Raw genomic sequence first — 12,430 nt, forward strand, 5'->3', positions numbered from 1 at the left:
CTTTTCATAAGATTTTGCTTCTAGTGACGCCTGCATTTCTGAGAGATCCTTCTCATGTGTTTTAGACATCCAGTCAAGGCGTTCCGACCGTTCATCCAATTCAGCTTTTAGAAGCAGAGAGATTTTTGCTAACCGTTCAAGGCTAAGCTTTTTACTCTCTGTATTTAATGTTCCTGCGGCCAAACTTTTCAGCTCTTCTTGTCTTTGAGCTTCATCAAGTTGTTCTAATTGTTGTATTTCTTTGCCAATTAGTGGATTTGTCAAAATATGTAAGGCCCCCAAAATGATATCATCATTTGTTGGTTTTGAAAAGTTGTCTTCTTCTTCTTTGCTTGTCATTTTTCTTCTATTTAAAGATTAAACAGGAGAATTTTAATGTTTTAGGTTTTCAAAATAAATAAAATCAGCAAAGTCTCTTTGTCTGATATATTTACTTTTATTTAGTGATTATCAATTAAACGTGCACTATCCTTTTAGCAAATGAGTAAACTTTTCCCAACTTTGTGAAAATCTGTAACTGTTTCTATTTTTAAAAAGTTAATGTTTATTTTTGTACCTTAGTTTTAAGGAATTACCAGTGAAATAAAACTTTTTTGGTGAATGCTCTTTGCATAACACCTTATAACTTTTAAAATGCAAGATAACAGTAATTTTCAGCTTTAAGGAACGTTTATTAACTCGAAAAATGCCTTTTAGAAAATTAAAACGTTTAATTTCACTATTTAGACCTAATAAGCAAGTGAAACCTGTCTTCTCAAGGTTGTCCAGAAGATGTCAGCCTTACCTTACTAATCTTAACTCAGACACTGTTTGTGTTATCCACTAGGGGAGCTATAACTTCCTGTGGCGTTCGGTTGACATCCTGTTGTTAGCCGCTTAGCTTGAAGTTAGCTTCGGCTAAACTCGGTTAAAATCAACATTTCTGAACGGATTTTTTACACAAACGTGGCAAAATTTCAACAAACACGACTTCTTAGCCTGAACATGAGTTTTTGGAACAATATAGCAGCTTCATTTAGTGATTTTAAGCGTAGTTTAAACTCCGGTCGTTAGCTGTTTAGCTTAAAATTAGCATCGCTAGCGTTGTTTAAAAACATCGTTTTTTGACGAATTTTAAACTCTAACGTAGCAAAATTTCAGCAAATAGCTTCGAAGCATTTAACCAGTGTGTCAACAATCACTTTAGAGGCGTTTTTCAGCTTTAAAAAGCAGATTTTATTTCCCTATGAAAACGAATTTCATTTCCGGGTCACGTGACTGAAATCACCAATGGCAAAGCAGCGCAGGGTGAGAGGAAGTGACGTAGCCACGCCAGTCAGCCTTCTCAACCAATCAGAGCGCTCCACAACAGCGAATTCAACCAATCAGGAAGCGTTTTCTCCAACTAGCAAGTTAGATTAGCGTGAAATAGTTCGTCACTTTTTCGTCTTTTAAACCATCAAAATGCACTTTTTCTGTTAAAAATTGTAACGAAACAACTCCTAACTGTGTCCTGAGGCGGCGCTCAGCTTTTAAAACGTTTATCCATCTATTCAAAATACTCGTTCAAACTGAACAGAACCGAACCCACAGCCGGGTCTTAGCAGAACCTCGTACTTTTAAACAGAATAACGTCTTCCACAGCTCATCAGCTCTTAGTTACACGTAACAGACGTACAAATTCAGCTTTCATAAAGACTCAATGACACAATTTCAGCTTTTAAAACATTACTAGCCCAACGCTTAGAACATGCAGCGTAAAGTTGCAGAGCCAAGCTCCAAGCGCGCAGCCCAGCCGCTGCGTAAACATTCACAGCTGATAAACTGTTACTTTTTCAACATGCCAACATTTAAATCAATCTTTACACGAATTAACAGTCATTCATGAGACGTGCGAGCCACCAGTTTGTAGTGAGTCACGTTGGTACGTGTCACTTGTTGTAGTATGACAATATATCCCCGTTTATATGCATACTATATTCACGAGTTCTTCATTTTTCTGACTGTGTAATGTCATGTATTGAATTCAACAGAAATGCGAACGAGAGACGTTATTATCTTTGACCCATCAAATGAATGGAGTCATTTATTTTCAGAATCAAAGTTTAACATCAAACATTTACATTAATTTGGCAAAATATGAAAATAATAACAGACAGTTTCACAAATAATGAACTTCAAATCACTCGGCGGTGATTTGAGGACTTTGCTTCAGATATTTCTAAAATATCTGTACTAGTTTTGTGAGAGAGAGAAGAGTTTAAGATGAAAGGAGATTATCTTACAGAGGAATATGTGAGGGAATTTAATCTGTTTGACCAGAAATTGCACGCTCCCATCAGGTATCTCAGCTTGTCCCAGGTACACTTTAGTCGAAGAAGAAACCGTTACCTTGTAGACGATAGATCACCTCAGTAAGAAATCTTTCAGACTGATATCAGCGTCTCCGTTGAGAACAGCTAAAATCCTTGGAGAGTCGTGCGTGGTTAGTTCAAAACAGAATTATAATCCCAAAACGTCTCTGGATTCTCAGCAACTCTGACTCTTCATTGTCAGCAGCTCTCAGACTCTTTCAGATCTTCTGGAACCGACTCCAAAACTCTCCATAACTCTAGTTCTCTGGAATCTCTGAGAACTAACTGCACTCCATGAATTCCCATGAATTCTCTTCAGAACTCCTTGAGAACTAACTGCACTCGAACTACATGAGAACCGCTCCAGAACTTGAGAACTCTGCACTCTGCCAGAACCGGGAAGTTGTCACATTTTAAATGAGTTTACTTCCGAGTTTACTTCAGAGCTTTCTGATTCGTGGATGGACCAGAAAGAGGAGTGGTTTTGACGTAAGGTGTTTATCAAAAGTCGAGGTCAGAGAATGAAATTTGTTTAACAACTGACAGAGAGATTATTGCAAAAAAGCAGACTTCGTGGAGCCAACTCTTGGTAATCTTCTCAAATAGTTAAACATGACATTTCTTCTTCAGTAAACATTTAGTTGACCGAAGCTTCAACTTTCACACACTTACGACTTGACTCATTTCAGACAGAAAATCAAGAAATGCATATTCAGGTGATTTCTTCTTTGAATGAGGAATAAAAATCATTACTTACTGTTTATGTAAAATAAAAATGAGTAGTTCTTTTCAACCTGTAAGCACTGAGTGAAACTAACACAATTTGATTATCAAACATTTGTAAAACAGTAATGATTATAAAGGATTGTCTTTTCTGCTTGATTAATTCAAGAAAGAAAGTCATCAGATGGCTCAGACTTATTCAGATCAATGAAAATAACAGTCTCTGTCCATCTGGTAGATTTGAGGTCATCAGGGTCAGATAAGGGTCAGATCATCAGGTCATCTGGTTCACTACAGCAGCATCGTTCATTAAAACAACACTATTAATGTATTACAGAAAATTTACATATGGTACACAGACTTAAAGATATGTAGACCATTACATTAGGTAATACATTCAGCAAGTACTTTTACTTTTAATACTTTGAAGTATTTTAAAAGCAAGTACTTATTTACTTTTACTTAAGTAAAAATGTTAATGTGGTACTTCTACTTTTACTAAAGTACATTTTTGTCAGTTTATTTGTACTTTTACTTAAGTACAGTGTTTGAGTACTTTCTCCACCACTGGTGAGGTGCAGCTGGGCTGCGAGCCTGCGACGGAGCTCTGTCAGGTGTAGACTCCGCTGATGGAGCAGGGGCAGAAGCCGGGAGGCTTGGAGGGTTTAATGTGGAGTTTAGAGACGAACCGTCGCGCGCTGAAATGCGTTCTGGATAAAATACAGTGAGAAATGGGACCGGAGGACAGTTAGCGTTTATGCAAATTAGCTTAGCATCGTAGCACCGATGTTGTCCTATTATGGCGTCAGCCTCTTTTGTTAGTTAAAAATATGCTCAGAACCGATGGGATGAGTCACTTAAAATATGTTTAAAGTTAGAAAACCCTCACCATCTTCTATAAATGATTCAAGTAATAATAATACTTTATTTATAAAGCCCTTTAAAACAACCACAGCTGCCACAAAGTGCTGTACATATAAAATCAAGAACATTTAAACACATAAAAACAGTTGTTAAAACATTAAGAACAATAAAATAATAAAAACAGTGCAGAGTAAATTCAGTGTGAGCTAAAAGCCAGGGAGTAAAAATGTGTTTTTAAAAGAGTTTTAAAACTGGACAGTGAAGGAGCTCGTCTGATGGGAAGAGGGATATCGTTCCACAGTCTTGGAGCAGCAACAGAAAAAGCTCTGTCCCCTCTGAGCCTCCGCTTAGACCTCGGCACCTCCAGGAGCAGCTGATCAGCTGATCTGAGGCACCGAGCAGGAGAGTATGGGTGAAGCAGCTCAGAGAGGCAGGATGGAGCAAGACCATTTAAACTTTTAAAAACAAATAAAAGAATCTTAAAATGAACAGGCAGCCAGTGGAGTGAAGCCAGAGTGGGGGTGGTGTGCTCCCTTTTTTGAACTCCAGTTAGAAGCCGAGCAGCAGCGTTCTGGACCAACTGGAGGCATCTGAGGGAGGACAAACACCATCACTTCTGTTTTCTTTTCATTGAAATTTAAGAAGTTTAAAGACATCCAGGCTTTGATGTCTTCAAGACAAAACAGAAGTGGCCTAATTGAGGGGGCATCGTTCTTTTTTAGTGGCATATAGATCTGACTATCGTCAGCGTAACAATGAAAAAAGATCCCATGCTTTCTAAGGATTGATCCCAATGGAAGCAGGTAAAGGGAGAAAAGCAGGGGACCTAAAATAGAGCCCTGTGGAACCCCAAAACACAAAGGAGCAGTGGAGGATTCAGACCCAGCTATGTTGACAGACATGGTTCTGTCTGCCAGATAGGACCTAAACCAGCTCAGTGCAGTACCACAAATACCCACTTGGCGCTGTAAGCGTGATATTAAAATGTTGTGGTCCACGGTATCAAAGGCAGCTGTTAGGTCGAGCAGGACAAGAACCACATGTTCACCAGAATCATTAGCCATAAAAATATCATTAAAAACTCTGACTAGAGCTGATTCTGTGCTGTGGCGAGTTTTGAAGCCAGACTGAAAAACCTCCAGGATATTGTGCTCATCCAGAAAACATTTGACTTGTGAATATACAATTTTTTCTAAAAATTTTTAAATAAAAGGCAGCTTGGAGATAGACCTAAAATTAGCCAAGACAGTTTGGGCTAGGCTAGGCTTTTTAAGCAGCGGCTGCACCACAGCATGTTTAAAACTTATTGGGACAACACCTGAGGACAGACTGCTATTGATAACAGCAAGAATCACCTGCCTGATGCTGGAAAACATCTCTTTTAAAAGACGAGGGGGGACAAGGTCACGAGGAGAACCTGATGGTCTAATATGGCCGACCACATCCTCTAAAAGGGTCAGGGTCACTGGTTCAAATCTATCGAACACAGCCAGGCAGGGGACCAAGCAGGAGGGGTCAAAAGCAGGGGCTGAAATAAGAGCCCTTGTGGTAACAACCTTATTTATAAAAAACTGCAGGAAGTCATTACAAAGTTTAGTAGAGGCTTCCAGACAGACAGGTTGTGGGGCCTTCAGGACAGAGTCAATAGTTTTAAAAAGGACACGTGGATTATTATGATTGGACACAATAATGTCTGACAAGTGTTGTTTTTTGGCCTCTTTAACAGTGTTCTGGTACTGACGTTGACAGTCCTTTAAAATGTAAAATGAAACCTCCAGTTTATCCTTTTTCCATCTCCGTTCAGCTCTGCGGCACTCCTGTCTGGCTGCAATAGTTTTTTCATTAAACCAGGGTTCAGATCTGGCTTTAGGCCGCACCAGTTTAGATGGAGCTACACAGTCCAAAATGGTTTGACAGGAGGAGTCAAACCAGGAGCTCAGCTGTTCAGTGTCAGCAGCTGAGCCAGAGGGAGCACAGAGCTGTTCAAAGGCAGCAGAGAACTGACCAGCAGTAGAAGGATTAAAAACTCTACGTCGCTGGGCAGGAGCGCAGGATTTAACTGGAGCACAGGACAAACCAACATCAAATAAAACAGGCCGATGGTCAGAAATCACATTATCATATAGTTCCAGGTCGTTCACAGACAAGCCGTGAGAGAGAACCAAGTCCAACGTGTGTCCTTCTTCATGTGTGGGACCAGCCACCCACTGAACCAGGTTAAATGAGTCAGTGAGTCTGAGAAAGTCCTTCACCAGTGGTTTCTCTGGGCAGCATACATGAATGTTAAAATCCCCAACAATAAGGACTCGATCACTGCTTGCATTTAAAGTTGTTTTAATAAACCGCCTCCTCCACGGCCTGACATCCGAGGGCAGCTTAGATAAGAGCAGCCGTCTGGTAGAAGTTCAACAAAAACATTGGAGTCATCAGCCTCAACCCAGGTCTCTGTGATGCAGAGCAAATCCAAATGACGGGAACTGAAAAAGTCCCGCAGGATTAAAGTTTTGTTTGTCAGAGATCTGGCGTTCACCAGGCCAATCCTGGCAGAAACCACAGCATGTAAACTGACGGGCGCTAGGGCCCGGGGCAGCGTCTTCAGGCTCTGCAGGTTCACTCCACGCCGGTGGAGCCGAGAGAAGCAGGAGGGGTGGGGGCGAACGCCTGCATCCAGGCCGGTGACAGGTAGCAGGCAGCTGTCAACAGGATCTAGGAACCGCCAAAGCACAGCGAAAGACGGAAATAATCCATTTCTTGTCTGAGATATAGACGTAGAACGGGCCAGGCAGATCTTTAGTTTCACCAGCTGTCCTCCACGTTTACCGCGGTAACAACGACGTTTCCGCCGGGGGGGCAGCGCAGGTGCCCGGAGGAGATGAGCTGGGACTCCTGACAGGAGCGGGGGTAAGTTTTCTGTCCACCATAATCAAAGGCATTGAGATTGCCAACAACACGTCGAATATCCAGGAGGGACTGGCGATTGTACACAAGCACAGACTTAGTGCTGAGCACAAAACTGAGAAATAAAACAAACCAAACCAAGAGCGACAGACGGACAGCCACACACACTGGCACCATCTTGAAACCACCCATAAAGTAGAGCAGTAACGGTGTCCAAACCACCCTCCAATCGCTCCATCTAGCTCGCTTTGACTATTTTCTTCGGCCACCAAGCACAACACCTGCACTTCTGCATTTGACCACAGCTTTGATATTATTGTTTTTGTATAGCTTCAAAATACTAAAATATACGCTCCTCGAGTTATTGTTAATAGCAAGCGGGAGAGGAAAAAATGGCGGATCGGGTTGTTTGGAAAGACTCCACAGACTCCTCCCCACGACCAATCAGTGACCGAAAGTGTTTCTGATGTCACGGCTCGGCTCACTTGGACCCCTTGAGAAGCCGGGCCAGAATTTAGGGAGGCGAGCCGGTCCCAGGAACCATGGAAAAGACCTCAAACACTGGCCAAGCCGGAAATATCCGACCCACTCCGTGACAGTGGAAAAGGGGCAAAACAGACCACAGTCAGTGAGGATCCACAACTTCTCCTCCTCCACCATAACCCTCAGCACTGGCTCCCCTCAGGGGTGTGTACTGAGCCCTCTCCTGTTCACTCTGCTCACGTATGACTGTGCACCTACCCATCCAGGCTGTCACAGTTTAAAGTTTGCAGATGATACAGCAGTGGTGGGATGTGTCACAAACAACGATGCGTCCAGCTACAGGCAGGAGAGCTGGTACAAGATGAATAACCTTCAGAAGGAACAAACACACCTACCCTCCCTGAACATAGGAGGATCTACAGTGGAAGTGATCTCCAGCTACAAGTATTTGGGTGTGCACCTGATTGACAACCGCAGCTGGGGCAACAACACTACTAGCCTAATCAAGAAAACTCATCAGAGACTACTTCCTCAGGCGGATGAGACGAGCTGGTCTGAGAAGCTCATTCCTCACTTCATTCTACTTGTGTGCAGTGGAGAGCATCCTGTGCTCCAGCATCAACGTGTGGCATGGAGGCTGCACAGCTGCAGAAAGAAAAGATTTGCAGAGAGTGGTGGAGTCTGCACAGAAGATGTTGGAGTCAGTCTCCCCACCATCACAGACATTTACACCTCCAGATGCAGGAAGAGGGCAACCTGCATCATGAAGGACCCCACTCACCCAGCACACACAATTTGTGCCACACTGTCCTCAGGAAGGAGGTTGAGGAGCATTAAGTGTAGAACTATTAGACTGAGGAACAGCTTCTACCCTGAGGTGGTTAGACTCATGAATATCTAACCACAATAATCACTGTGAAAAATAACATCATGTTGCTGCTGATCTGTTTCATGTTGCTGTGTTCATTTGTACTCATCTGCTCACACAGACACATGTTGTGCTGCTGTTTGGCGTATTGTGTTTATTGTTTTTATGTTACTAGTGCTTAGCGTATTTTTAGCTGATGTTTTTCTTAGTTCATATGTTAGATCTCATTACTGTTTTTCTTTTACGTTTTATTTTTGGATGGAACTGGGGCTCTGTGTGCATCATTTTGTTTCACCACATGTACCACATGTGATACGAATAACAATAAAAAATCTATGGATCTCTGAATTTCATACAACCCCCTCACCCCCACCCCCCAAAAAATAATCCATTGGTGGGATAAACTGAGTCGTTTATTTTCTTAACACAACATCCCAGTGGCTTTTAAACCCCAAAACACATCACGGCAAAGACTGGTTCACCCCAAAGATCCAGTCCCCCGGCACAGAGTAATATTGTGTATGCTGTTCAGTGTCAGGAGGGCTGTGATCAGTCTTACGTCAGGGAAACCAAACAGCCACTGACCAAAAGGATGGCCCAGCACAGAAGATCAACAACATCAGGCCAGGACTCCGCGGTCTACACTCATCTCCAGTCCAGCGGTCACTCTTTCAGGGATGAAGATGTTCACATCCTGGACAGAGAGGAACAATGGTTTGAGAGAGGACTAAAGGAGGCCATCTTTGTGAAAATAAATCGTCCATCATTAAACAGGGGTGGAGGCCTCCGGGTTCAACTGTCCCCCTCTTACAATGCTGTGATAGCTAGTATCACTCAGCCTCCTAAATATGTTGATTCAAAATTTCACAGTGTCAACAAATATCAAAAAAGTTGGGACAAGTAGCAATAAGTGGCTAGCAAAAGGAAATTGAGCATATAACGAACAGCTGGAAAACCAATTAACACTAATTAGGTCAATTGACAACATGATTGGGTATAAAAAGAACTTCTCAGACTGTCAGTGTCTCTCAGAAGCCAAGATGGTAAGAGGATCACCAATTCCACCATTGTTGCGCAGAAAGATAGTGCACCAATACCAGAATGGTGTTACCCAGCGTAAAATAGCAAAGACTTTTAAGTTATCATCATCAACCGTGCATAACATCATCAAAAGATTCAGAGAATCTGGAACAATCTCTGTGCGTAAGGGTCAAGGCCGTAAAACTCTACTGGATGCTCGTGGTCTCCGGGCCCTTAAACGTCACTGTACCTCAAACAAGAATGCCACTGTCAAGGAAATAACAGAATGGGCTCAGGAATACTTCTAGAAAGCATTGTCAGTGAACACAATCCACCGTGCCATCTGCTGTTACCAGCTGAAACTCTACAGTGCAAAGAGGAAGCCATTTCTAAGCAAGCTCCACAAGCTCAGACGTTTGCACTGGGCCTGGGGTCATTTAAATTGGAGTGTGGCAAAATGGAAGACTGTTCTATGGTCAGATGAGCCACGATTTGAAGTTCTTTATGGAACACTGGGACGCCATGTCATCCGGACCAGAGAGGACAAGGATAGCCCAAGTTGTTATCAACGCTCCATTCAGAAGCCTGCATCACTGATGGTATTGGGTTGCATGAGCGCTTGTGGCATGGGCAGCTTTCATGTCTGGAAAGGCACCATTAATGCAGAGAACTATGTTCAGGTTCTAGAATAACATATGCTCCCATCTAGACGTCATCTCTTTCAGGGAAGACCCTGCATTTTTCAACACGATAATGCCAGACCACATTCTGCAGCAATCACAACATCATGGCAACATAGGAGAAGGATCCGGGTACTGAAATGGCCAGCCTGCAGTCCAGAACTTTCACCTATAGAGAACATTTGGCGCATCATAAAGAGGAAGGTGCGACAAAGAAGGCCCAAGACGATTGAACAGTTAGAGGCCTGTATTAGACATGAATGGGAGAGCATTCCTATTTCTAAACTTGAGAAACTGGTCTTCTCTGTCCACAGAGTGTTGTAAGAAGAAAGGGGGGATGCCACACAGTGGTAAAAATGGACTTGTCCCAACTTTTTTGGGATTTGTTGATGCCATGAAATTTGGAAACAACAGATTTTTCCCTTAAAATGATAATTCTCTGTTTAAACATTTGATCTATGATTTGTGTTCTATTCTGAATAAAATATTAGATGTTGGCACCTCCACATCATTACATTCAGTTTTTATTCACAATTTGTTTAGTGGCCCAACTTTTTTGGAATCCGGTTTGTATTATGAAAATAGTTCCAAGCAGAGTTCACGTCATCAGTTAATAGAATACAATGCCAGTCAAAGTGGGATAGATCCAAGAAGAATGACCTTTCACAAAAACGTTTCAGATCCCTTTTTTGAATTAATCTGGGCTTAGAAGGTGGACGTTTCTTATCTCTGAGAGTCACTGTTACACAAAGATCACTCAAAATTTTAGCGAATACACCTGTACCAGGGAATTTGGTAGGCATATTTGTTAGACACAGGTCTAAGATAGAAGATTTTTCAGGACGGTTTTTGTTTGGTCTAGTGGTAGTGTCGATCAGTTGGGTTAGATTGTGTGACAGGCAACATTCCTTGAATTTATCACAGAGGGGGTCGACTTACCCCAGTCAATGTTGAAATCTCCTGCCTAAAAAATATCTTTGAAGTTTAAATTTCCAAGGAATTCCATCAGGGAGGACAGAGCCTCAGGTGTTGCTGAGGGGGGACGATAACAACCCACTACAGATAAAATCTGGCCTCCATTCAAAGTGATGTTTCCATCTATGGCCTCAAACTGGTTTGGAATTGTTTTAGCAGACACAAGACTAGAAACCAGAGAATCTCTGATGTAAATAGCGACTCCACTCCCACTTTTTTGACGATCACAGCAATAGATGTTAAATCCATTGATTACCAGGTCGTTATTCAGTACAGATTTGTTGGGCCAGGTTTCAGAGATGAAGATTACATCTGCCTCAGAAGAACTGACCAGAATTTTCAAGGCATCAAGTTTTCTCAAAATGTTACGTGCTTTTACATGCAGAAAATGAAGTCTTTGCATGTTTTTAAAGTCATTTTGTGTGCAGTAATTAGTGGGGGGTCCATGGTTGGTCTGAATCCCTGAGAGCAGTAACAACATTATTATCAGACATTTTCTTTTCATTTTCAGACCCCTCCATGATTTCTAAGTGGGAGAACTTGCAAAGTTGCAGGGTGTTCAAATACTTATTTTTCTCACTGTATTATAGCAATCTTTATCGGCTTATGGCCTAGTTTATGCATCTAACAGATATTGTAGCAATCTTTATATGTTCTATTTCCAAACAGACGGCGACCTAACTGCCTGTTTTAAAGGTTTTAAAGATGTTGTCATCCTTTTATGGTCCCTGTCAAGTCATACACATCACTGAAGGTCCATTATCTGAACATCATTACCATGGCAGTGACATTTCTTCGGTCATGTTGACTGAACCTCCTGTCTGTGTTCCACAGGCTTCTGGCCATCTGTGACATATCTGCTGACACCGGAGGCTCCATAGAGTTTATGAACGAGTGCACCACCATTGATAAGCCATTCTGCATGTACGATGCCGACCAGCACATTGATCATGACAGGTAAGTTGCAGGCAGTGTTCTTTCACTAATACAATGGAATACCATTTTTATTGATCCTAAATAATAATTCTGCAGAAACACTTCACATTAATGAAGTGAAGAAATGCATTCTAAATATTTTTATATAAAACTGAGAGGTAGTGTTATCTCATGTTTTTATTCCTTTTGTTTGCAAACCCCAATCTTTATTAAATTAAAAAGTTAAATAGGGCAGTCTAGGTAAAAAATAAAACTTTCTACAATCTGTATCGACTTTCTTCTAAAGCTTAATAGTATTTGGGTTCCTATTTTGTGTGATAAGTTGGACAAATGGCTGCATTCTTATGTCTTTTTTTTTTTTACATTCTTATGTCTAAACTGCATCAAAAGTTGATATAGTTGGAAATTCTGTCTGTATCCACGTGGTCTCATAAACTTTTCATTACCTCAGCTTCAAGGTCAAGGTCATAAATCAAAGTCAACACTTATGTAGTATGTCGGGACAGCTTTCGCTGTGGACATCCTATTAATTAATTATTCTTAAGGCTAGTTCAAGCACAAAGAATATTAATTGTTTAATTAACAACGGATTCTTTCTTTTTCGAGTTAAATTTCTGCCATGTGACCAAGATAACTTGAGAGTGGAGTGT

The 12,430-nt window shown here is 41.6% G+C and overlaps 1 protein-coding gene across 1 annotated transcript in view; it reads left to right on the forward strand.

The window, feature by feature from the left end:
* Positions 1–12,430, forward strand: part of aass (aminoadipate-semialdehyde synthase) — a gene marked incomplete at its 3' end in the record, with an annotated part of 190,092 nt that overhangs the window by 138,768 nt on the left and 38,894 nt on the right. The window contains 1 exon segment of the mRNA XM_037683658.1: positions 11,679–11,801. Within this exon segment, the coding sequence (XP_037539586.1) occupies positions 11,679–11,801 (123 nt within the window).

The sequence above is a fragment of the Nematolebias whitei genome, chromosome 10 (genome assembly GCF_014905685.2).
Source record: "Nematolebias whitei isolate Nwh7 chromosome 10, NemWhi1, whole genome shotgun sequence".
Taxonomy (NCBI): Eukaryota; Metazoa; Chordata; class Actinopteri; order Cyprinodontiformes; family Rivulidae; genus Nematolebias; species Nematolebias whitei.